At 45.2% G+C, this 25,332-nt stretch overlaps 1 protein-coding gene across 4 annotated transcripts in view; it reads right to left on the reverse strand.

The window, feature by feature from the left end:
- cadm4 (cell adhesion molecule 4) overlaps positions 1-25,332 on the reverse strand; it is a 167,372-nt gene that overhangs the window by 38,063 nt on the left and 103,977 nt on the right. For 2 of the 4 annotated variants that reach the window (XM_030071758.1, XM_030071754.1), the window contains exons 1-2: positions 12,334-13,103; positions 3,816-3,962 (exon numbers count right to left, since the gene is read on the reverse strand). In XM_030071758.1, the coding sequence (XP_029927618.1) occupies positions 3,816-3,962; positions 12,334-12,418 (232 nt within the window). In that variant the 5' untranslated portion in view covers positions 12,419-13,103. Of the gene's footprint in view, positions 1-3,815; positions 3,963-12,333; positions 13,106-25,332 lie in introns of those variants that run through there. The other 2 variants (XM_030071757.1, XM_030071756.1) reach the window with 2 other exon arrangements.

The following is a 25,332-nucleotide window of genomic DNA, read 5'->3' on the forward strand; positions in this document are numbered from 1 at the left end:
TTCTACACCAGGATTTATTTATTCATTCTCTTTGTAACGGCCTGTTTTATCCCTTTGAAAGCCTGTTTCTAATTCACGTCTGGCGTTTTCACTGTTCTTCTTATTAGGTTTTAATCAGTATTGTTTTATTTTCTGTAAGGCACTTTGTAACTCTGCGATCCAAATAAAGTTTATTATTGTTATTAAAAATGATGTTATTAAGAGCTATTAAATTGAGTGGTACTGCCCTTTGAGTCAAAGACAGTCAGGCTAAATGCTGCAGAGAGTGGAGAATACTGTGAAAGGTGATTGAAAGGGAGGAGTAAAAACAGTTCAAGGGAGGGCCATGGGAGGTGAGCATGCACCAATTTTCCTTTTGTCACCAGAGAGAGAGTAAAATTGGCGGCAAGAAAATGCTGATAATAACAAATAACACTAATAGCAGCCTGTGGGTGACAGTGGCTCGATGTCTATAGATTCTCAAAAAGATGCTAAGACTCACTTTGTATCGACTCGACGGTGAAACTTTCTCTCCCTCTTTCTGTTTTATTGTTTCGCTCTTTTCTTCTTTGCCGTGGCTTTCGCTCACACTTCCCTGATGTAACACCCGGCCATCTCACAGCATAATTCATCACAAAACAGACACTACAGTGGCTTTATGCGTGTGCATGTGCATGCCTATATGTGTGTGTGTGTGTGTGTGTGTATGTGTGTGAGAGACCAACACAGAGGGGGAGAGGAGGGCGAAAGCCTGGGAAAGAATGACAGAAATAGTCTAATATTGCTACATAATGCAGCAGGCCAGAAACATAATATAGATAGAGGCTGAAATCCACAAGAGAGCAGAGCCTGAAGCAATGGAGTTAGTCCACTCCTGCTGGAAGTTTACCATGCTAATCCCCCCCCGAAATTTCCCCTCCACCGGATGGCAGAAAGAGCATTGTGATGGAGCAATTCCCCACAGATAGGTAAATCTTTTTTTCTACTGTGCACTAAATGGCAACTAAATGTCAGACTCCAAGTTCACCTTTATTGTCCCATCTCATTTGCATGCCGAGGGGAGCTGGAGGTGGAGGGAGAAAGAGAGATATGGGCCAGTGAGGGAAAAGGGTGCGTTTGGACAGCTCCGCCACTCCATTACATTTATCTGTACCCGCCAATCTCGTAAAACAAACCCGCCACTGGTCGCTCTTAAAATCCCGGCAACCTAATTCACTCAGCTTACAGCGGCGAGCCGAATTTGGCCAGTTAGTGTGGAACGGCTCGGCGCTGAAAGAGCGTGATGTCTGGGTGGCAGATGGGCAATAGGCAGAAATGGAAGAGCCCTACGGTGAGTGATGGAGCAAGAATGGGGAGAGAAAGAGAGCAAGAGAGAGAGAGAGAAGAGTGATGTAATTTACGTGCCCAGATAATGTCCCCAATGAGGCTTTTTGGGGCTCACAAGAGCCAAATTAGTCACAGGTACCCATCTAGACTTTATACATTGCATCACTTCTGGATCACTTCCCAGTGCCGTCTCACTCTCTCTCCGTCCCCCGACAATATCTCTTTCCTGTCTCTGTCGCCTTGTCTGCCTTAACCCACGGTCCCTTGTCTTATTTTCTGTCTTCTCCTTATTCTCTCTCATGCCGTCTCTTTCGTTCTCCGCCTCTCTCCCTCTTCTGATTAAGCTTCATCATGCTTTCTGAGGGGTGTCGGTCCATGTCCCGTGGGAGAGGGGCGGGGCGGCGGCTCTGTTTAAATACTTAATGGAACGTAGTGCTGATCGGATAGAACCGGGGGGAGAGTTGAAAGTAAGGTTTCCCAAACCGGTGACCTCACCTCGCCAATTACGGCCCACTCCGTGATCACGCTGAGTAATGAGCAAAGAAAGAGAGGCTTTCTGGACCAAAGTTTTTGAACGCTGTATCAGTGTTCGAAGCAGGTCTTTTGTGTTCGGCACCTTAGGTTAATCATGGCGTACTCGGGGGAGTAAAGGATATTTTTTTTGTGTGGCTTCTGCGGTCCCAAGAGGAGTGTAGGGGTCAGAGAGCACCAATTAAACACTCGTTGATGTTGTAATTGCAGACATGAGAAGTTGTAGTTATTAAGCTGCAGTTGCATCTTTAAAAAATGCATTCGAGCGCAAAAGTGGACAATGCTACATCACATTCAGCACATTTCTGAACTCCTCTTTGCATTTCAGTTAAAAACAGGGGTTTGCGTATGTTTTCTGTGGCTACAAATTCCAAAATACAAGTACAGATCTGTTCTGGAGATTTTCCAGTGTACCGAATGAACCTAATTTGCTGTCATTGAATAATATGACACTTTAATCATCACTGTAGGTAAATTCTCTTTCTCCTGCCCCCTCTTCACAAAGATTTGAGAGCCGGATCAGCTACATAAAGGGTCCTCTGCAGCAGTATCATGCTCAAGGACACTTCAGCAGGTTGAATCTTCAAACCGAGGTGCATCACCCTGTTGCCACTTTAATTTGTTTTGCCGTGTTATTTAGATTCGATGGGTATGCAGCAGGTTTGAATGCTGCGAGAGCCGAGCTTTTGCCCGGCTCTCGCTGTGAAGGAATGCCGTGAGTGAAATTTAAAAGGCTGTCTTGATTTAGAAGTCAGCTGGTACTAACCTCTCTCTCTCTGTATCTGTCTCTCTGTCTCTCTCTCTCTCTCTCTCTCTCTGCTGTGCCTTTTCAGCTCGAGTGTGGCGTCTGTGATATGCCAGTCAATGCATTTCAATTCAGGTCCATTCATTCCAAAGGTACTTGACTGGCATGACAGTTAAAAAATGAAGAACATTGCCAAAGTAATGATTATAGGTTAAGGTTTTAAAATAATGATTAGTGATGAAAAAAAAAAAAAAAAAAAAAAAAAAAAAAACACAAACAAACCTGTCAGGAAACATGACCTTCATCAACTGTCAATGAGAGACTGTGCTGCTTTATACTTGGACTCTTAACCCAAACTGATAAACACACTGGGCTGTTTCAGAGACAGTGTTTCTTAGTGTTTGAAACACCACCGAAAGGTTTGAATATATGCAAATCCTCCCTGTTGCTCCAATTTAAATCAAAACAGTTACAAACCAGAGTTGTACACCATAACCTTGGCAAGACTGAGAGAATGTCTCAAAGGTTTATTTCATGAATGCATGAATAACAGTACTACTACACCGCAAAACCTAATAATAAAATTTAGCACCAATTAAGCTGTCCCACACAAATTTCAAAGAGTGTAGTAAATATCCTTCACCATTGTGTTTTTTTGTTTTTTTTTTTCTGCCCAGAGGTTTTCTGGAAGCAGCCCAATCTAGAAAATCTGACTAGGGCGGCAACTTTTGTCCTTAATTAGTTTAAGAAAAAAAAACTTGCTTGCCCACCTCAAGGCCTTTGATGAAATCTGCCTTCATTATCATATTGGTTACAGTGATGATTTGCTACAAACCTGCCTTTAACAAAACATGTGATTGCCAAGGCCATGCTGTAATGAGGAGCTGTAATAAGAGGTGATCTCATCACTGGGGTTAACAGTGGATTATGCAGAGAGCTTCGAACCGTGCTTTTAAAAAACAGTTAAAGCAGTGACAGTGTTAGGGCAGAGAGTAAACCCATCTCCAGAATTAGCTCTGCAGTCATCTGACTTTTTAATGTGGAATGGTTTCAAAGGGAAAGTGAGGACATTTGCGCCGAAAAAAAAAAAAAAAAAAATGTAAATGTGTGAACGTCGGTGAGTCATTGTTAATGGGTTTAAAAGTGTGGCTTTGTCTGTCCCTGCGGGTGCACTCGTGACACAGACAGACAAATTCTTACACACACACACACACACATACATGCAGATACACACCTCGTGTCCCATTGAAGAAAAGCGTCTGCCGGCGGGGGTTCTGGATGACCACGATGGAGCCGTCGTAGTTTTGCAGGCGGCAGGAGATTTGGGCAGTACCTCCCTCCAACACCGTCACATTCTCCGCCTGGACGGCCTGACAGCGTGCTGAAGGAGGAGGAAGAGGGGAGGAGAAAATGGGGGAGAAGGAGGAAAGATGGAGAGGGAGACGGGGGGAGGCGAGAGGAGAGAGAGCGGGCGATTGTTCAATTTCCACTTCACTTGAGACAGAACCGTAACCTTCCAAACAAGGCACTTAAAACATCCTTCATTTTATCCCTATTCATCTCACAGAGCCAAGAAGGAAGAAAGGGAGAGGAGGAGGAGGAGGAGGAGGAGGAGGAGGTACAGAAGGATAGGGATAAAGAGATTGAGAGACAAGAAGAGGGAAAAGACAAGAGGCTAAGGGACTCAACAAGTGAGTGTCCTCATGAAGGATGCCCTCTTATGATGATTATAATAGGAATGATTATAATTACTGCCATTCATCCTTAAAATGCAAATATATGCATGAACACACACACATGCGCACACACTCACACACACACACACACACACACACACACACACACACACCCCTAATGCCTCTGGCTAGTCAAACAAAATGTATCAACACACACATTTGACTGCATAATGCTTCATTAAACTTCTAGGTACAGCACTTGCCCATCAGGAATATCAACATACCCAGACCCACACACTCACACACACACACACACACACACACGGATGGACACACACTCACACAGGCACAATGATGATAGCTGGTTGGACCGAGGCCCTGACGCCACCTGTGTGTATATTAATGGTTTAAACGGCGGTGTTATCATACATGGCTGCAGACCAGCTCAGTGTGAAAACAGGGGCCATACTGCAGTGCTGTGATACCAGAGTGGCAGCCATGAACACACTTCACACATTCTTAATGGCATTTCTCATCCAGGTGCTAAACCAATTGATTATACTCCATTATACCAATGCAATGCCTCTTACTGCGGGTATTTGGAAAGCGCCAGGGGGAATCTCTTTCTGGCCGGGTCTGTTGTCAATTAAGAGACACATGCAGGTACACATGGACATTTGGGCGAACACACACTCACGCGCGCACATGCACAAGTGTATGCAGCCAGCATGGGTTTACTAAGGCCGATACTGATTCAGGTGGTATTTTGTACCGATAGTCAATATCTTTAAATTAAAAAAAAATAATAAAATAAAATTTAAAAAAAATGAAAACAGCTATTATTGGACTAAATCGACATTTAATTAAATATTTGAATAAATAAAATAAACAAAGATAAAAAAAAAATATTGCAAATGCAAAATAAAAATATATATATTTTTGATAGATATTTTATTTTAAAATCTAAAAAAACTGTACAATAATGTCTGTCATATTGGAGAGCGAAGACATGGACATGCCAACATCATATATTCAAAAAATCAGTATCAGTAACCAGTATCGGTATATCAGTAAACTAATACATTGGTCCAACTCCCACACACACACACACACACACACACACACACACACACACACAAACACACTCACTCATATTTGAACAAAGAGAGGCAGCATGCCCATACACAGATATAGAGAAAAACTTTTCACACATAATGTTTGAACCAAACTTGCTTGGCCCCTAAATACAACATTTTTAGACAACAGGGGGTGAGAGACAGCAGGGAGCCTCTTTGATGTTTCTGACAGCCCAAAAGTCAGTAATGAGGAGGCTGATTACGCTCTGATTGGAGCGCCCGTCTTGGTCGTAGGTCAAGTTGTTGACACGATTCGGCTGAGTCACTCCTCCCACTGAGCGCCACGGACACCAAGCTCCGCTGTTTGAATTCAAATGATTTGCGGAGCAATTAGTCATATGGCTCCAGCCAGGAGTGGGATGTGATTGCCTCCAAGAGTGAACCGACTTGCTGGGCTCCCCAAACTAGTATTTACCAATTTGCATCCCCATTTACATTTCCTCTCCGCCTGGCAAACGCAAAGCCGTGGCCGCAGGGAGGGTTTAGAAAAAGAGCGACATCAATATTGAGGCATGGTGATGAAGCAGGCAATAAGAAGTGTCGATAAAGACGGCGGGACTATATATATTGCACTGCTGGCTCCAACAGTGTCTCCGAACTCAGTAAAACACCTTCAGAACACAGAAAATACTGTGAGACAAACAGATGGTAGCTGCCATACCAAGAGTTGCTGACTTGACTGCTTTGGGCCCAAATAAATGTCTATATCTGCAACGGAGCGTGTACTGAGGGTTTGTTTGTTTGTGTGTGTGTGTGTGTAGACGGGCATGTGTGTATGTGTGTGTATGAGCACAGACAGGGTTGGCATATTGCAATTAAGCTACTTTGACATCATCCGATCCCTCCAACTTCATCCAAATTTAATTTGCCCCTCGATTTTAATCTCTGTTAATGCAATACTCCAAACCCTACATATTCATTACATCTGGGGGATAGGCAGAGACGCTGTGGATGTTCAACTAAAGAGACCAAGAATTAAGCAAAGAAGGGATAAAGACAAAGGGGACTCTATGGAAAAGAGAAAAAATCTTGACAATTACCACTAATTGTAGTCATTATTGCTCCCATTCCCTGCATCAATATTGTGATTCATATCGGGGCCATCAGGGCTTGCCACCACCATCCCAATTATTTTTCTAATGGCTGTTATTACTCATCACCGTGGCAACCAGGCTAGACCGCCATTGTTTCAAATAGCGTTAATTGTAATAATGCTGCCGTGCATCACGACAAAGCCAGCGCTGCATCTGCGGGTGATTAGTGACCCATCAGGACCGACACAGACAGAGGCCTTGAAGAGGCAAAAGGACTTCAGACAAAGAAAGCGGTCAAATGTTTGCTTTTTTGAGGAGTCGAGAAAAACATGAGTAATTAGCCGTCCATTTATGAGCCCACTTCTCCTGACAGCTGTCGCCTCTTCAAAGGAAATTAGCTCTGGTGGCAAAGCAGTACTGTAAAGAAAAGCCACATAGATGAAATGTAAAAAAAAAAAAAAAAAGCTACTAGCCGCCATTGCACGCGGGAAGACTGGCATCCGCCGTTGCCTGCTGAGAGATGCCACACGCAGGCACCTGCTGGCTGGTGGTGGATGATCAATATGGGCAAAGAGAAGAGAAGCAAGTATGGATGGTGAGGAAGCGGAGGCTTTAACCAGGAAATGATAGCAGGGAGTTAGGAAGTGATGGTTTGGGTATAATAATGCAGCTGGCAGAGGCTGGAGGAAAGATATGAGAGATGACGCACATTCCCTTTACTTCCCCTTCATACTGCAGCTGGGTACAGCATTTTAGTTTGACTGTAGGTTTTATAGGCTGCCATTCCCATCAAGGCCATGGGCCTATGCCTCTGAGTGCCAATATAGTACAGTACAGAGAGAGGGAGAGAAAGAGGGAGAGAGAGAGCGGAGGGGGTGAGAGGGGGCGAATCAACCTCTGTGACAGAGGTATTAATCTGGCCCCCATTAAAATCCTTCCCCATAATAAAATACTCCACAAGCGTCGAATTATATTAAGAGAGAATGCTGGGAGAGATCGATACCGTGGTGCTGCACTGACGGCTATGATCAACGGATAAATAAAACAAGGGAGGAAAACAAACAATCACTTCTCTTTTCAACCAAGCGGGGGCAGTATTTCATAGCGGTGAATTGGTGCTCCTCATCACTCGAAATGCCTCCATACCCCGCTTGTCACGGCCCTGAAAAAAGGAGCCTTTATTTACTATGGCAATAGAGCCCCGAGAAGGCCCATCATTTCAAAATACATAAACAAATAAATAAATAACACGCGTGCAAATTCATAAGACAAGGCTGTTCGGGGGCCCGTGGTAATGGTCCTGCAATGGGGCTGAGTTATAAGCCGAGGGAGTGGGGGATGGAGGGACAGACGGAAGAGAGAGAGAGAGAGAGAGAGAAAGAGAGAGAGAAGGGGATGAAGGGAGGTGTGGAAAGTTAAAGGAGGGGGATTTTGGGAGGCAGCCAGGTGGACTGCTGCCTCACCCCTGGTCACGGTAAATTCTAGAAACTGCCTCAGCGGTGCAGGGTTAGCGGACTGAATTACCGCCTCGCTGGGTCTCTCTCCCTCTCTCTCTCTCTCTCTCTTCTTTACACACACACAGTGTCTCTAAAAGACTGAGTGCAGAAAGGAGAGATAGCCCGGGAACATAAGCAAAGAGCAAGAAAAGAGATGAAGCCGTCTTTCCTTGGCCCCCGAACACGCCCTCGTGCATCCTTGAAACACTGAAGTCACTGTCTGCCTATTCATTATCTCTCATTATCTTTCAACTGGAAGCGGGCCAAGAACCTGTGTTTTGTTTGCACGCGGGCCGCGGATAGGAAAAAAAAAAAAGGGAATCAATGCAGGGGACTACAATGCGCGGGCCCTTATGTTATTACCGCTTTAATTAAAACAATAACACACGCGCGTCGTTTCCTCTCTTACGGGGTCGTCCGTTGGCAACTTCTCCATCACTTCCCATCTGGACGTACATTTTTCTCGCCGTCCCCCGAGTGCTGCGAGGCGAGCCGGCTTCCCGAGTCGATATGCAAATGAAATGTGTGGTGTTTACGAGTGAGTGCGTGTGTGAGTGTGCGTGTGTGTGAGTGTGTGTGGGTGGGCGTACACTCGTGGCTCTGTGTGTGTGTGTTGGAACACTTGCTCCAGGTTAATCACAGAGTTTTGCAGTGTACTACTTCTATGAAATAGCTGACTTTGAGGTTCCTCTCCTCCAACCCCCCCCCTCCAAATTCCCTCTTCTCACCCTCTCCTTCTCTCTCTCTCTCTCTCTCTCCCTGGTCTAAAATTATCATTCCATCTCTCCCAGGGAGCCCGAGCTGTGCCAATCAAATCCAGTGCAAAAAAAAAGAAAAAAAAGAAAAAGGAAAAAAAAATGCTCCCTCTATAAATAATACATAATCCTTTACAAATCTCGCTCTCGTCTCTCTCATTACCTTCGTTCTGTCGCTTTCCCCTGTCCTCCTTTTCTTCCCTCTCCTTCTCTCCTGCTCAGCCTTTCTTTCTTCTCATTTTTTTCTCTCTCTTGAGCACACCGCCGCCCCCCCTCCCCCCGCTTCCACTTAGTCCAGAACTCATAATTCTCTCCTTTTGCTGCCTTCGTTTCTAATCTCGTTCTCACCATCTCCCTCTCCCTCTGCTTTTATTTAAAACCCTATTCTCTCCATCCCTCTCCTCCCTACCTTCAGCCTGATCTAATCCTTGATTCCACCTCCCCTCATCACACCCTCCTATCTTCTTCCTCCTCTTCCTTATCTCTTATTGCATCGTTCATCACGCATCTTCCTCGTCGCTGTTGTTCATTTAAAGATCCTCTCCTCTTTTTCTCTTCTCAGGAGAATTTTTACCACTCTTTTTTTTCTCTTTCTCTCTCTCTCACTCCTGTTTGCTGGGGTCTTTGTCACTCCTGTCCCCCTTTCTCTCTCTTTCTTCATCTAGTTTTTTTTTTTTTTTTTTACCCCTCTCCCCCTTGCAATACTTTCCTTCCAAGCTGCAATACGCTTTCATTCCCCTTGCAATCTCTCTTTCTTGTTCTTTCTCTTTTTGTGACTCAGTGGGAATCTTTTCCTGCCTCTCTGCTGGTTCTATCTCCACACTCTCCTCCACTAAATGTGATTTGTTCTGCAGCTAAAGTCTGCAGCATAATCACGCTGTTTTTCTAGTGCGCCGAGAGAGATGGGGAGAGAGAGAGAGAGGGGTGGGAGGAAGAGCAAAGTGAGTGAGGGACAGCCCAGAGTGAGAGAAGTGAATGGGACAAGAGGACAAAACAGATGAAATGAGTGGAGCAAGAGACGGAATCTCGTTTTTTTTGCCCTCTTTCATCTCCTTCTCTCCTTTCGCCTCTTTTTAATTGCCTGTCTTATAGCTCACCCTCCATCCCCCCTTCTCTTTGGCAGGGCTTTTGGACCTCCCCTCTCCAGCTCTCTCTCTCTCTCTCTCTCTCTCTCTCTCTCTCTCTCCCCCGTTTGACTTTCCTTCCATCTCCTATTTGCATTGCACTGTGAGTACTGAAGTGCTAATCAGCGAAATCAGCATAAAATTATCTCTTTTCTCTTCTCTGACCTCTCATTAGGAACATTTACTTTCATTTATTTAAATGTTTCACGTCGTGTTTTTCGGGCATCGGTTTGGTTCTCCAGTCACGCCACCTCTGTCCTCGGCATTGAAAAAACTGTTGTCTCCTCTCTTCATCGCACCACCACCAACCACCAACCACCAAGACGGTTCCCTCTTTGCACCTCCTCCCTTCCATTCCCCTGCTGCTCCATCTCTCTTTTTGACCTTCGCACTCTTTATGTCTCTCCAGGCCCTCGGCATATTTCAATCACCTCACCCATCCCACTTTCTCTATCTCTCGTTCTCTGCATTGCATCTCCCTGAGCGCTCCCCCCCTCTCGTCCTCTCTCTTCTTCCTCTACCCATCCCATTACTCTTCCTGCTCTCCTCTTCACCTCTCCTTACCCTTCATAAACCCACAATCCTCCTCTCCCTCCCCCCTCGTTCTCTCCCCCCCTCCCCCCTCCTCTCATTTTCTGGCAGCTAAAGCTGGTTAGCTCTATCTGCTGTGCGGTGTTTTATGGCCCGGGTCTGTCACAGCCCCAACAAGCCAGCAACAATGGCCGCCACACACACCCCAACGGCGGCTTAAAGGAAATTTACAGGGCTATTACGCGACGGCAACCACACAGGAGATTCACCACGGCCAAAAGCGTTGGTCTTAACCCCCCTTCAAAATCCACCACATGGCTCCCATCCCTCCCATGTGCGAGACTGTGTGTGTGTGTGTGTGTGTGTGAGCTCGCATGGCGTTCGTCTGAGTGTACGTTGTTGCGGGTTTGCGTGCGAAAGTGCTGAGTGTGTGTTCGGGAGGCAGCATATGTACAGCGTTTGTGTGAGTGCATGTGCGGCGTCCAATGTGCTTGACGGGGTGTGTGCGTATGTGCGGGTGTGTTCATTCGTGCATGTGTGCATGCATATGTGTGTGTGTGTGAGTGTGTGAGTGCACGCTCAAGGCCCATCACAAAACTGCCTCACTGGCATGAATTACATAACCACGCTCTCTGCCAAGGCAAAAACTCATTCTCCCTGCCCTCCCATTTCCCCTCACTCTCTCTCTCACTCCCTTGCTCTCTCTCTCTCTCTCTCCCTCTGTCTCCCCTATTGTCGCCCCCCCTCCAAACATCCCACACAACACAATGTCCTTCTGTTGATCTAATATTCAAAAACCCATGCTGAATTGAGATTTTCATTGGCACAGAGGAGAAGGCAGCGTACGCAGCAGCAGCAGCGATGGCGGCACCAGCCTTGTTTACTGATGAGCGGCAGGGAGAGAACATCCCCCAGTATTAAATGCATAATAATAATGACAGGAGGTATTAATAGCAGCAAGCAACTCTGCCACTGATCCTGATGATACCGCAGATCAAAGGAGTCTTTGCTCCGTGCTTCCTGCTTCCTCCTTCTCGCTTCCTACATCGCGGCGTTCTATCCATCTTGGAGCTTGAATCTCGACCTCGTGCGGCTTCATATGCCGAGGCCTCGTCTCTCCTTTATGTTGGTCAGACCCCCTTGTTCGGCTGTCTCTCCTGCACACACCACGCTCCGTTCCCCATCTCTGTCTTGCTCTTTCTCTTTCTGCCTCTTCTGCTCATTCCCTCCCTCCCTCCTCCTTCGCCTCTGTTCTCTCTGTATTGTCTGCAAGTTGCTTTCCGGCCTGGCCCTCCTTCTTTCTCACTGTCAGTCTGTCTCTTTCTCGCCCAGTAGCTACTTTTTCATTCTCTTACTATTTTACAACCCCTCTGTTTTGCTCTCTGTCGCTGCGGAGTCGAACTTCGCTGGGTTCTTCAGAGGACAGCTGAAAAAAAAAAAAAAAAAAAAAAAAAAAAGAGGCTTGAGCCCCTCTTATATCTCTTTTTCTTGCTCTGTGTTTCCCTCGCTGTTTCCCTTTAAGTCTTTTGGTCTGTCCCTCCCCTCCCTTCCTCTCGCTGGTCTCTCATTCCCCAGTCCCTTTACCCCGTGGGCATATGCTCCCGTCTTCATATTCTCTCTATTCTCAATCTTAATTACCAATTCTAACTTAATCACCGGCATTTTGAACAATTCATTTGGAGCTCTCGTTTCATTGCTGGCTATCCCTCCCCTCAGTCGGGCACCGGGCACTCCATGCAGCACATCTTATTCTGCATCAGTTCATAGCGCTTGGTACAATAGCCACATCTGGGCAGTTATTTTCGCTTTACACAGTTGCACGGTATACATATGCAGAGGGAGAGGCAGAGCAGGAACAATAACAGGTTTGTGCTGTTTGTGCACATCCTCCAGGATCACTTATTTGATATGTAACACCTGGATTTCCCTCTAGAATTATTACTGTATATATCATTTCATCTACATCTGTGTGTTTCTAAGTGTGTGTGTGTGTGACTTACGAGTGATGCAGAGCAGGAGCAGGACCAAGCTGCGCAGGGCGAGAGAGAGGGGGGCGGGGAGGACAGAGCTCTGGACAGGGCTCATTGTGTACTGAGATGCTGTGTGTGTGGATGTGCGCACGCGTGTGTGTGGATGTGAACGTTTGATCAATGGCTCCTCTGTGACCCTGCCTGCACTGCTTTAGCCCAGCGAGTCCACACTCACACACACACAGGTTTGTTCACCAGTTCAAGGCTATAGGCACGCACACACACACACACACCACACACTGCCAGGCTTTAATCAGACAGAATTTGTTGTTGGAGGACAACACTTTTAAAAACAGGGCTCCAATGTGTGCAACACTGCATCACAACACATGCAAAGAAATTGCCTTAATTGCAGCGCCACATAGAGCCGCATTGTAGCACATAATGCACAGACGTTTGGCCGGAGCTCAGAGCCCCAACAGAGCTGGCAATTTAGAGACTTATCACAATGCACACTGAGATTAGAATTGACCAACAAAAACACTGTTGACTTTGGCACCTTGTGTTGCTCAGGGAGAACGTACGACGCGCTGTCTCGAACTCAAACAGTGCGGCTTTGCTGCTGCAAAACAGTGCAGGATCTCAGCCTCCTAAGCAAAACAACAACAGAGCAAACACTGCCAAGCTAGCTATTTTCTGCCACAGTGCTTTAAGTCTCTCCGGAGCCCAAAGCCCAACACTCCTACATCGATAAACCAGAAACAAAACAAAAAAAAGAAAAAAAAAGAAAAAAAAGGAGGTAACCTAAACAGACCTACAGTGCAGGGTTGTGCAGCAGCACTGTTGTAATGGCAGCTATTAACCAAATGACTAAGCTAATCAGCCCACCACCAGCCTACAGTACACTGCAGTGACAAACACTTAGCACTGAGCTAAGAGTCTGAGCATCAGGCATCCTAACAACCAACCTTACAATTAACCACAACAATAAATCAATGTCACAGACCGCTTGTCTCCTGCAGGTCAAAAAGCAAACCGCACAGCTCCAAGGAACAAAAAAAATATCAATAACACTATATTTCAGTAAGATAAATGTTGGCAAACTATTTTCCAGAGCCAGTCAACTTTCTCCACGGATGCCGACTGAGTGTCAGAGCAACTCTGTCAAAAATGGAGCTACCTACATTGCCATGCCCTCGAGGACAGAGAAATCTAGGCCAGCGATGTTCATTCCTACACAGCCCGATCGTATTTTAATGAGTCATGCAGGGTTTTCAGCACTTCTCTGCTAACAAGAATCAGCAAGCAACAGTCAATATGTTCCTTTGAGCTATAACTGTACCGGCCTCTGAAGAGATGGAGGCACTATCTCAATGAAACACTTTTGGAAATAGCGCCGGGTTAAATAAAATCCAGTGAGGTTGAGAGTCAAGCTATTGCTCTGTGCAGAGAGCGAGAGTGGAAGTGCTTGCACCCGCCACCCCAACCCCCTGTGCACGAAACAGCTTGAAAGGGGTCAGACGATATACAGTTACTCAACACCTTCATATGAAGTTCGCAATTACGCCGTCCTCTATTTTATCCCAAAGACCTGAGAGAACTTCCCTAACAAGAAATCCGCTGTAATTGTAATCCTCTGATCACAATATGCTATGGTGTGTGTGCCGCAAATGGACGGCAATTTTACATGCTAATTCTGGACTCCTCTGGACGGCCGCAGACTAGCAGACTGTCAGCGTAATCACACAGCATCGAACCGACTCTTTTATTCCAACATGCTCCACTGGGTACAGTCGGTGCCTGGGTGAGATGCTCGCCACACACACACACACACACACACATATACACTCTGATCCGAATGCCCGCTGTGTGTAGGGGCCCGGGCGGAGCTCCACTGATTGGCAAGCCCTAATGCATCATTGGCTTTCCGGGAGTGTGTAGTCGGCGTGTTTGAGTGTGTGTGTGTGTGTGTTAAAATGTGTATAGGGCACGTACGCGTGGTACAATCTGTATAAATGTGCGCGTGCGAGCTCGTGGAGTGGAGTACAAAGCGTGACGGACTGCACCACACACCTCACTGAGCACTATCTGATACAATAAAGTGCGGGTGTCATCCTCAGATTGCTACACACTGCACTTCACAGTCGCGCTCTCCAGCCCCGTGCCACCGCAGAACACAATGAGCTCTAACGGCGACGCCGCCGCTGACACTTCTGGCAAAGCCGAAAGCGGACCATCACCAATCTTCCCCGCCGCCGCCGCGCCGCCGCTGACTTCACCGGTCAAACGGCTGACGCTGAGAAAATGACTCTGCGCCTGGGGTGTGTGTGCCAGCAGCTGGCAGGTCCGGGGCCTCGTGGCAAACGGCCGGAAACACAACGTTATTCCCCTCGTTCAAATTGATCTCCTAAAATGTGTGTGTTTAGGTTGTCCGTTAGCTCTGCCCCCCCTCTTTCTCTTTCTCTCTCTCTCCTCTTCTGTCACTCCTCAGAAGTCAAGCCATAGCAGTGCCTTCCCACAAGTTAGTCCTCTTTCCGTTGCTTTACTGTTAAACGCAAGCTGATATAATCCCAACGAGTTAACAGCCTCGATCACATCTGTGCCTGTCTGTCTCCCTCACTTCCACTTGTTTATATATAACCCTGGCCTCCCTCCCCTTGCTTCCACTTTGGACCAGTGTGTGTGTGTGTGTGTGTGTGTGTGTCACAGTGGGGGGATGCGGCATACTTTGCATACTATTTTGTGGAGGTTAGGGATGAGTGTGTGTGTGTGTGGAGATGGAAACAGTGACAATGGTTGTCTTTCAGGTCAGCAAACAGTGGCAGTGTGTTTGTGTGTGTGTGCACGATTGTGTGTGTGCGTGTGACCGTCCACTGTCTGCTGAACCAAAGTGTATAGTTGGCTCACTGTTTGGATTGGTTGGTGCCCAGGCCCTTTCACCATCTACTGCCCATTAATTTATCCAAGGAGGCACGCACAGAGGCATCATAGTGCCTCTTTATGTTAAATGGGCGGTTTTATAGTTGTAGTGATGTGCATTGCTGTTTGCTTACAAGAACTGTGTGTGTGTGTGTGTGTGTGTGTGTGTGGAGGGGGTGAATGTGTGGGTGCTACATTTGTAGCTTGAGGCGGCTGTGGCTAGTGCAGAAGTCAACATGTGACTGTGATTTTGTGTGGGTTAAGCCGAGAGGAACTTGACTGAATAAATGCCATTAAATTTGCCCCATGCTTTAATTCTAATGGCACGAAATGCACTTGCTAACACACTGCAGCCTGGCAATGTAGTCTGGATTTACACAAACACACCAGGGACGGGGACTCCAGTTTGCCGCTCTAACTTAAATTGAATATAAATTGACTTCAGACTCGACTCAGACTCTAGATTAGCAAATTGTGAGCAATGAGCAGCGGTAAAAGAACAGCCTCGGTGCGAGATGCTGTTGATTTTTTAGATCGCGCATGCCTGCAATGTATGCAGCGGTGGAAAGAATGTGAGAAAGAAAGGAAGAAAAGAAACACTTGAGTAGCAACACTTGAGAAGCAAGTGTATAGCAAGCACTTTGTTGCTATTTTCCTTAAGTGGAAGTTCTACTGGGGAAAAAAAAAACAAAAACGCGTAAGTAAAAGTAAAAAGTGGCCAATATCAAATGTAGTAACTGAGTTAGTTCTTAGAGTCAATAACTTTGTCAGATACCGCTCTAAAAGGAAGAGAGTAAGTTCAAACTAGATCATTTTAAATGGAAATGCAATAGCAGAGTAATGGCAGATTACTCCTCTCATCTGTGCTGACTGACAGTGAAAGACTCCACAACTTGTTAATTTATGATGATCCACTTTCTGATGCTTATTGAGAGCTTACAACATTTGTAATGAATGTGATTCAGCAAAAAATATGCTCGAATAAAAGTGAAATGGCTTTGAAAAATACTCAAAAAAAAAAACGAACACCTACTCCAAAGAGTTACTCAGTTACAGGAACACAAGGAAATGTAGTTACTCATCTCCACCTCGGGACACAGTGCATGTAAACATCACTCTGGTGTGCAGACAAACATAACTTTTTTTTTTTTTTTAGAAACATTTGGTTGCAATAATTTAAGCCTGTTGGCCCCAATAAAAAAGACTGTGATACACAAAACCTGCAGTATGACCATTAAGGATGCTGGATCGATGAAATCTAAGTTTATCAGGCACTGGAGAACTCACCCGACACACACACACACACACACACACACACACACACAAAACGCACTTACTTTCTTCAAGCTCACTGCCAAATGTGCTATTGTTATTGTTATTGCTACTGGCAATAAACCTGGCAATGCAAAGCCAATGGGGAAACCTAACTCCACTCGACTGGAGGTGTTTGACTTTGATTGTCCTGTAAAATGTGAACGGCAACAGTTTCCTCCGTCAGGATAACAAGAGTTGCGCTTCTTAATCAACTGATATTAATTATAAACTATCATCCCAATCTGCCACAAGCTGTACTCACAAACAACGAACTAATGCAGCCAATTTGAAACACGCTGTTTACCTATTATTAAGTCAAATAAAATCAAATTTTTAAGTGCTTTTAACAACACAGGGTCATCACAGGACATAATTATAGCCGAAAAAACAAGAGGGAACAAACATTATAAATTATTGCATGTCTCCGGTGTGGGTGTGTGTGTGTGTGTGTGTTGATGTGCATGCGTGGCCATGTGTGTATGTATGTGTGAGTGAGTGTCTCCGCATGGTTCCTGCGTGGGCAACCCCCTGATGTGTGTGTTTGTTTTTGTCGCAGTGTGTGCGGAAGAAGGGAGAGAATGTGAAATTGTGTCCCCTCTCCCTCTTTCCCCTTTTCTTTCTTTCTCTCTCTCCCTCTCTCTCTCTCACACATCCAAATCAAATTTTTAATGGGCTTCATTGGTGCCACCGTGGAATAAGTGTTGCCAAAGCACTTAAGGGGCTTAAGTCAGCAGCGTGCTGAAAATATTAAGCACTCAAACAGCCTTACAAGGATCCCTGCCTGCTTAAGTATGCCGAGGAGGTCGTGCCAGCATTTAATACCAGCGGTATTAAAATACTCCGACAGGCTAGAGGAGCAGAGATATAGATATATATGTGGCACAACTGGGAATGAATGGAGAGATGGAGGCTGACAGGAAGAATGAGGGGAGGTGACGGAGAGATGGACTTGGAGACAACGGACGGGCGAAAGGGTGGAGGGATGAAAAGCTGCAGGAGAAAAACGGAGAGTGGCGGTGAGGTAAAGAGAGGAGTAGACAAACAGAGAGGGGAAAGGGAGAGGAGAGAAGAAGAGAGGAGAGAAGAGACGGACAAATGCAAAGAGAGGAGGAGACAAAAGAGATGAGAGGAGAGAAAATGAAAAAAAATGAGCGGCGTAGAGGAGAGGAGGAGAGGCGATGGGAGGGAATCGGGCCAAGGTGTGGGAGGTAAGGGTTGATGGGATAGCTGTGAACCAGCAGCAGAGGGCTAATGCAGAGATTCTATCGGGAGGCTTATCCAAGATTAAATTTCTCTTTGTCCTTAAGGCGCTTCTTGGGTAAGCGGAAGTGTCGAATTTATTTCTTATGTCTCCCTCGAGGTAGGATGGGTGAGTGGGTTGGGAGCATTTATGCGTGTGTGTGTGTGTATGTGAGATTGGGGAGGGGTGGCATGTATGCATGTGTGTGTGTGTAGGTGTAGGTGTGGATGTCGGGGGGGTTTATTAGCTGGAAATGTGTAAGGGTGGATGTGTGTTTCTGAAAGGTAAAGATAAATCAAATGAGCACCTTCCCAGGGGGATTTCAGCCTCTGAGAACATCTAAGTATAACCATGGTTTCAATTTATGCATGCATCTGAACATGTGTGGCTGCATGTACTGCACATGTGTACGCATGTTATGGATGCATGTGTAATATCTCGTCACCCACAGGTGTTCATTGCTGTATACATTTCGGATATGATCTGAATTGTACTCTCAAGCACTTCCTGTGGTTTGTTTTGCACCAATTTAGATGCAATATCTCGTCACCCACAGGTATTTATCGTTGTGTACATTTGTTTTGCTCGCATTCGTATGCCATATCTCGCCACCCACAGGTATTTATTGTCGTGTGCATTTCGGATGTGATCCAAATTATACTTTCAAGCTCTTCCGAATGTTTATTTTAATCTAGGCGCCGCAAAGTCCCACTGATCCATGAGGAAAGTTTAAACACTACAAAAATCTCCATCCAAACAAGCTGTTAAGTCTCATCTTAAGCTTTTTTTTTTTTCTCTCTCTCTCTCTCTTTTCTCAAAACAAGTGACAGAAACAGATGCGGCAGTTTCCACTTCAGTTTGACGTGTTAACGTTTTTGAGACAAGGCTGAATGCGGCAGATCAGCCGAGTCTCAAGGAAATGTCACTCAGTTTATTGTCACTAACACAATGTGCAGGTACATATGTGATCCTATGCTACGAATACAATTTTTTTTTTTATTGGTATTTGAAAAAAGAAAGAAAAAACAATGCAACTGCAGATCTCCCTCTTTGCAAATGAACTCATCAAATACATTATTTGTAACTTCTTTTTGACCCAGGTCTGAGTACATTCTTGAGTTTTTCTTGAGTACCCCTGGCCCTCGACTCTCCTCCCTGCCTCATCTTTTCTTCTCCTCTGGTTTCTTGTTTGTCTGCCTGCCTCGGTGTTAATAGCTAGCCTAAAGCCATGCACTAGCTAATCCGACTGGGTTCACTCTGAACTCTCTAATTAGAAAAGTCACAGCTCCTCGATCTATGGACACTATCAGTGACTGCAGCTTCTGGAGGCATGGCTCAGGCTGTTTCCTGCTCGCTATGCACGCTCCGGGAAAGGGATCGATACACCCCGAACATTTCCCTACAACAAGCGACACAACCTGTCTTTCCTCCTGTAAGTCAACGTCACAAAACTTTGATTTTCTCGGGTTTTTTTTTTTTAAACAACTTTACAGATGATTGACAGCTGAGATGGGCATAGATTTAGATTTCAATCACTGATTATCTGACTATCTAAAATCCATGGTGTGGTATGGAATCTATAAGCAGGGATAAATCTGTACACCACTGATGTTTTTTTTTTTTTTTTTTTTTACCTGATTTACTCCCACTTAGCCTCACCTCTCTGTGTATCTGTAGTAAGCCAGAGGATTAAGCACACTTTTCATTTTCTGGCAGACAACAGATTTGGCACCGTCTCTTCACTGGTTTTACAGGATAGAGAGGGAGACAAAATAAAGGTGCAGCAGTAGCCACTGTCTCCAGCCAGAAGTCTCATTCTTAGCCTCATCCCATTAGCCATCTATCACGTATTGATCGCGCATTAATAGCGACAATTTCAGCAGGATCTTTTCAAGCTTGGCAAAAAAAAAAAAAAAAAAAACGAGCGTACATTTTGCAGCAAAGGCAGCATTCCAGGCAGAGCGCAGTTGGACGTTACCAAAGGCGACCGGCGGCAGGGCGGCTGAGTAACTCTGGAAACTCGCAGCACTCCAGCGGAAACACTATCCTTCTATAATTCAACAGCGTGCTTTTGAATTCCCTTGATCAAACAGAGTGGTTATCTAAGCTCAGGACCCTTGAGTTTGACACTGAAGCGACTCGCAAGAGGCTTTAGTCCTTGCTCGAGCAAGCAACACCTGTAGCACTGCCAGTCAGGAACGATACGGCAGCTCTCCTCAGCCGTTCGGATAAACAACGCTGCAGGATGCACAGATAGGCCTGAGAGTATATAGGCCAAGAACCTGGGAGCTTATTAATAAACAGGGAGCATCGACACTAAACTGAGCTCCTGGCCCGGGCTGTTTGCAAACATGCATTAATACATAGATACACAGTGGAAGTATGAGTGAGCATTACCAACATATTTTATGTATTAAGTATGTAACCCCCCGTCAGGATGCAGCGTAACGCTAAGCTCAGTCATCCCTCATTCCTCAGTCAGATAAATGCAAACAGTGTTACCTGCCAAGTCGAGGACAGGGTTTCTGTCAGAGCTGCCTAACGAGTGTTTCTCTGTGTGCTGTGAGCCGCACGCTACACAACTACCTGCTGAGAGTCACAATCATTATCCGTGTGGCATCCTACCTCCCAGTGACAGAGTAAGCCTCTCTGTTCCCCGGTTTCTCTAGTGTGGTGAATGTGTCGATCTCTGTTCTTTAATCTGTGCATATGTGTGTGTGTGCGTCTGTGTTATGCACGCTTGCTCCCGGTGCATTTGTGTGCCACGTGTATGCTTTTTTTTTGTGTGTGTGTGTGTGTGCAGCGTATTCTCCCTTGTGCCCTGATGTGTATGCATGCGTTTCTGTGGTAGGAGAGCGCTGTGTGATTTTGTGCCTGGCCCTTTATGTGAACGCAGGCAAGACACTAGCTGGCTGAGTCGCTCTTTACAATCCAGGTATGTGTGCATGTGCATGTGCGTGTGTGTGTGTGTGTTCGTGTCTTTATGTTCCTCCATGCACCAGCCAATTTAACACTCCTGTTATCTTGAAAGCCACTGACATTTTTTATCCTTGGGGTCAATTTGACCTCAGCCATTTAAACCCTGCAGAAAATGATTATAATTAAAATTGTTACCCATGTTTCTGTGTCAGGTACTTTGTGTGTCTTTTCTTGACTACGTAAGTAGGCTTTTAAAAAAAAAAACATAACCCCCTGCCGGCACCCTTACACATCAGCATTCTTGTGGGAATCACTTGTTCCTCTCCCCAGTGTCATGTGAACGATGAGTGGCTCTTGCACTACTACGTTTATGGTTATGTTAGCTTAGAGTGGTTTTCTCAAGATTATGAAATTGCATGTTATAGTTCCCTCAGTATCATCTAAAACAACCAAAACAAACTTAAATAGAATTGTGATATTTCTTACATGTTTTACATGGCTGAAACAGCCTGGGGTCAGATAGACCCCAAAGAAAACCTGATTTGTACAAACTGTGTAAAGGATTTTGAAAATCAACATGTTCATTTTATGTTTGCCCAGTTGTCCTCCATTAAATAAATGAAGTCATTACAAAACGAAACAACCAACCAAAAAAAGATGTCAGCAATTTATTTAGAGCCACTGAATACTGAGTGGGATCAAATTGACCCAAAAGACAACAGGAAGGTCAATTCAACACTTTATACTCCAGATGTGTGTGTGTGTGTGTGTGTGTGTGTGTGTGTGAGAGAGAGAGAGAGAGAGAGAGAGAGAAAGGGAGATGTGTTATTGTTGTGCATATCTACCTGTCAAGGCTGCAGCTTATGATGTTTTGTCTTTGTATGTGCTGCAGGGGAATGGTGTGTATGTGTGTGTATGTGTGTGTGTGTGTGTGTGTGGCTGGGAGAGGTCTTCACCAGGATCATTGTGCGCTGTGCTGTGGCACAGTATGTGTGATTAGAATTGAACAGCTATGTGCCACCTCGCCGAGGGGTATCCTGCCAACTGCCTTGCCCCCATTCCGCCAATTCACAAACGCCTAACAAAGGGATAATTTCTCCCGCGCATGATATAATCTTTCCTTTCACCCACTGCCTCAATAGAGCCCTTTATGGCTTTTTATCGCCATCTCTCTCTCTCTCTCCCTCTCTCTCTGCCTCCCTCCCTCTCCCTCTCTCCTCCTTTCTTTCTGTCTGTTGCTGTCCCAGCCCCTCCCTTTTCCCTCTGTCTCCCTCCTGCTTGCCCTCTCTTAGTCTGTCACTTTTTTTCCCCATCCTTTTCTTGCTCGACTCCTCTCTCTCTCTGACCTTACAGAGGGTCTTTGCACTGAAGTCACTCTTGTTACTCTCTCTCCCCTCTCTCTCTCTCTCTCTCTCTCTCTGGAGGAAAATCACACACTCATCAGTTTGCCGGCTCTGTTCCTGACGAGCAGGCTCGCAAGGAGAATATTAACGAAGCTCCTCAGCCAATTAACACCTAGAGCACATAACAACCTTTTATGCCGGCAGACACACTCACAAGCACGCGCGCACACACAACACACACACAAACACGCATGCATGCACTGCACGTGCACGAACAAATGCACACAAGTAAACAACATACACATATTGACTGGTAGGTACACACAGGCTGAAACACACTGACACAAATGAACACACAGGCTGAAACGCATGCACATATGCACACACAGACACACACACACACACACTGTGCTGATGAGTGTGGGTGTGGAAGGAGAGGGACATTTATAAGAGTGCGGAGAGGTAATGTAGAGGGAAAGGAGATGTAAACAAGGTGATGAGCAGCACCGTGGCACAGAGGGAGGAGAGAAGGAGGGAGAGGGGAGAAGGAAGGAAAGGCAAGAAGGAAGTTAGGAGGGAAGGAAGGAAGGAAAGCTCGTGAGACGAAGGGAGAAAGACAGATTTATGGAGTGTGAAGAGAGGCATAAAGAAAAGGAGAAAATCAGCAATAGAAGGTTAACGTGGCTTGGCTGCTCCTGACATGGCTCATGCTAATTTGAAGGCTTTAATAGTGGGCGGGTACACACACACACACACACACACACACACATATATATATATGGATACTGACACACACTGATTCTTGTCTTTGCCAGGACACCAGAATGCATAAAACATGGTGGTAGAAAGGGCATTAGCAGTGAACTTGTGCAGATGCACGCATACACACACTCACACACACACACACACACACACACACACATTTTTGGACACATGTGGGGCAGCACCCTTGTATGCATAAAACATGGTGAGAGACAGCAGGAGCAGGGCGAGAGGGAGATAGGGAGAACAAGCGCGAATGGACAAAAAGCGTATGGTAATGACCCGGATAACTAAAGGCAGGACCGAGAGACAGAGAGAGCGAGAGAGAGAGAGAGAGAGAGAGGGAGAGAGAGAGAGAGAGAACTGTGATAAAGCAATGGTGGAGTTGGCGGTGAGGGAGAGAGAAACTTTCCTCGCGGCCTGCTGCTTTTGGAGAGAGTGGCGCGCAAATGAAAAATGGAGATGAAATAATTAGACAGGCTGACTAGAAGCGCTCATCTAAATATGCAAATGCACTTAATTTTGCTTTGATTTGCTCCGCTGCTTCCATATCATTCTCCAGCTTCTCTGCCATCTCCCTTTCTCTCTTTTTCTTTTCTTTTTTTCTCTTTTTATTCCATTTTCCCACTCACTCTCATCTCGGCTCTGTTCGCCATTCTCTTCCACTTCTTCATGTGTTCTCCCCGTCTCTCTCTCTCTCTATCACTCTCTCTCTCTCTGTATTTCTGCCATGTTCTTCGTCTCCCTCGCTCTGTTCTCCCTCCCTGTTTGGCGCCCCTCTCCTCCCTTAGTGCGTATTAAAGCAAAGTTAATACACTGTAGGTATATGTCAGCTCAGTTATTCACTGTTTTATGGACTTACAGCAGTGCATATGTGTGAGTGGCATGTGTGTGTGAGTGTGTGTGTAACAGATAGTGAGTGTTTCATTAGTCCATCCATGCCTGTCTGACAGGCATGGGCATGTGTGCGCATCTGTTTGCACGAGTGTTGGCATGCATGTGCATACGCTTATGCACTGGTGCATGTGCATGTGTATGTCCTATTACAGGAAAATCATTTCTGCACTCACTCACCATTGGGATTTGGATTGGCTGGTTTTCTGTCTAACAGCTAGAAGAGAAAGGCATTGTGTTATATATTTATTCGCAAGTCTCTGTTGTCATTATTTCCCCGTAGCTCACACCTCTATTGTCCTTTAATCCTGGTTAATTTTGCTTAGGTTTAAATATTTTGTGTACAAACTGTGAACTTGGCATGACTGGTTTCGCGTAATGTGCACCTTAAAAATGGAGCGGACTCCAAAGCACTGTGAAATTAAAATCTTTTGTCCTCTCATATTTTCTGTGATTTTAGTAATTGCTTTTTTTTTTTTTTTTTTTTTTTTTTTTTAATAATGTATGTCTCTGTACGTTGCTGTGAGCTTGGCTGCTGGAACGTGTGATTAAATTGCATTGTGCTTTTTCTTTGTCAGTTTTATGTTTTGAGGTCCTTCTCGGATAATAGATTTCGATCTTAACGAGGCGACCTGAAGAGGATGAATGAAGATGTGAAAATGCGCGTGAGTTTGTGCATGTGCGTCTGACTTCGTGCATTGCTTTGCTTCTGTGTGTGTGTGTGTGTGTGTGTGTGTGTAGGTGTGGATTATGGATTATGACAGTCACCACGGAGAATGGCAGCTGTCCTTCCTATAATGACAATCTGTCAGCGCTACTCGCTCGCCGCTCCTCCTTTTTCATCAGTCTCTCTTCTCTTTCTCCAACTGTGTCCTCTGTTTCCACTAAACTGCACGTCCCTCTCTGGGACAGTGACTTCTTCCCTTCTTACAAGGTGACTCTCTTTCACTTCTTTGTATTGTTTGTATTTCTGTCTGCTTCCCTCTCTGTCTGACTGCCTTTCAGCTCTTTCAGTTTGACTACATTAGTACAGTAATGTGTAATCCACACAATCACAGCAAGCAGTATCTAATAATCACGTTTACTGCATGTGTATATAGGTTTGGACATAATATGTACATTTATGTGTATTTTAAATGTCTATGTACAGTATGTGTCTAGTGTTTATTATTTAGTTTTTTTATTGCTTGTTGGGATTTAGATGGTTAATAGGGTTGCATTCTGAGCATCTTCATACACTGATAATGACGTAATATAAACACTGTATAATATGTCAGTATTTTCAATGATGTAATTGTACAGATTAAGGAGGAATGAGGTGGTGGGCCAAAAACAAAACATACAAAATAATCCCAGTTTAAGAAAGTTTTATCCAGATTTCTATTTTTAACTGATTTTTATTTCGTATTAATCTTTTTTTTTTTCTTTTTAGGCTGCTAGAAATGTTTTATTTTTCTACTGTACACATTTCATAGCAGCCAGTGTCAAACTGATATAGTTATGTGACAGTAGTTTGTTAAATAAAGGAAGGAAAAAAATGAAATTGATGCTTTTCTGAAAAAACAAATTGATTCTTTTTTCATATCGGTGGCTGGAGGTCGCATTTTAAATCACGAAGAAACGGGCCGCACTCAAGTT

The sequence above is a fragment of the Myripristis murdjan genome, chromosome 16 (assembly GCF_902150065.1).
Source record: "Myripristis murdjan chromosome 16, fMyrMur1.1, whole genome shotgun sequence".
NCBI classification, from domain to species: domain Eukaryota; kingdom Metazoa; phylum Chordata; class Actinopteri; order Holocentriformes; family Holocentridae; genus Myripristis; species Myripristis murdjan.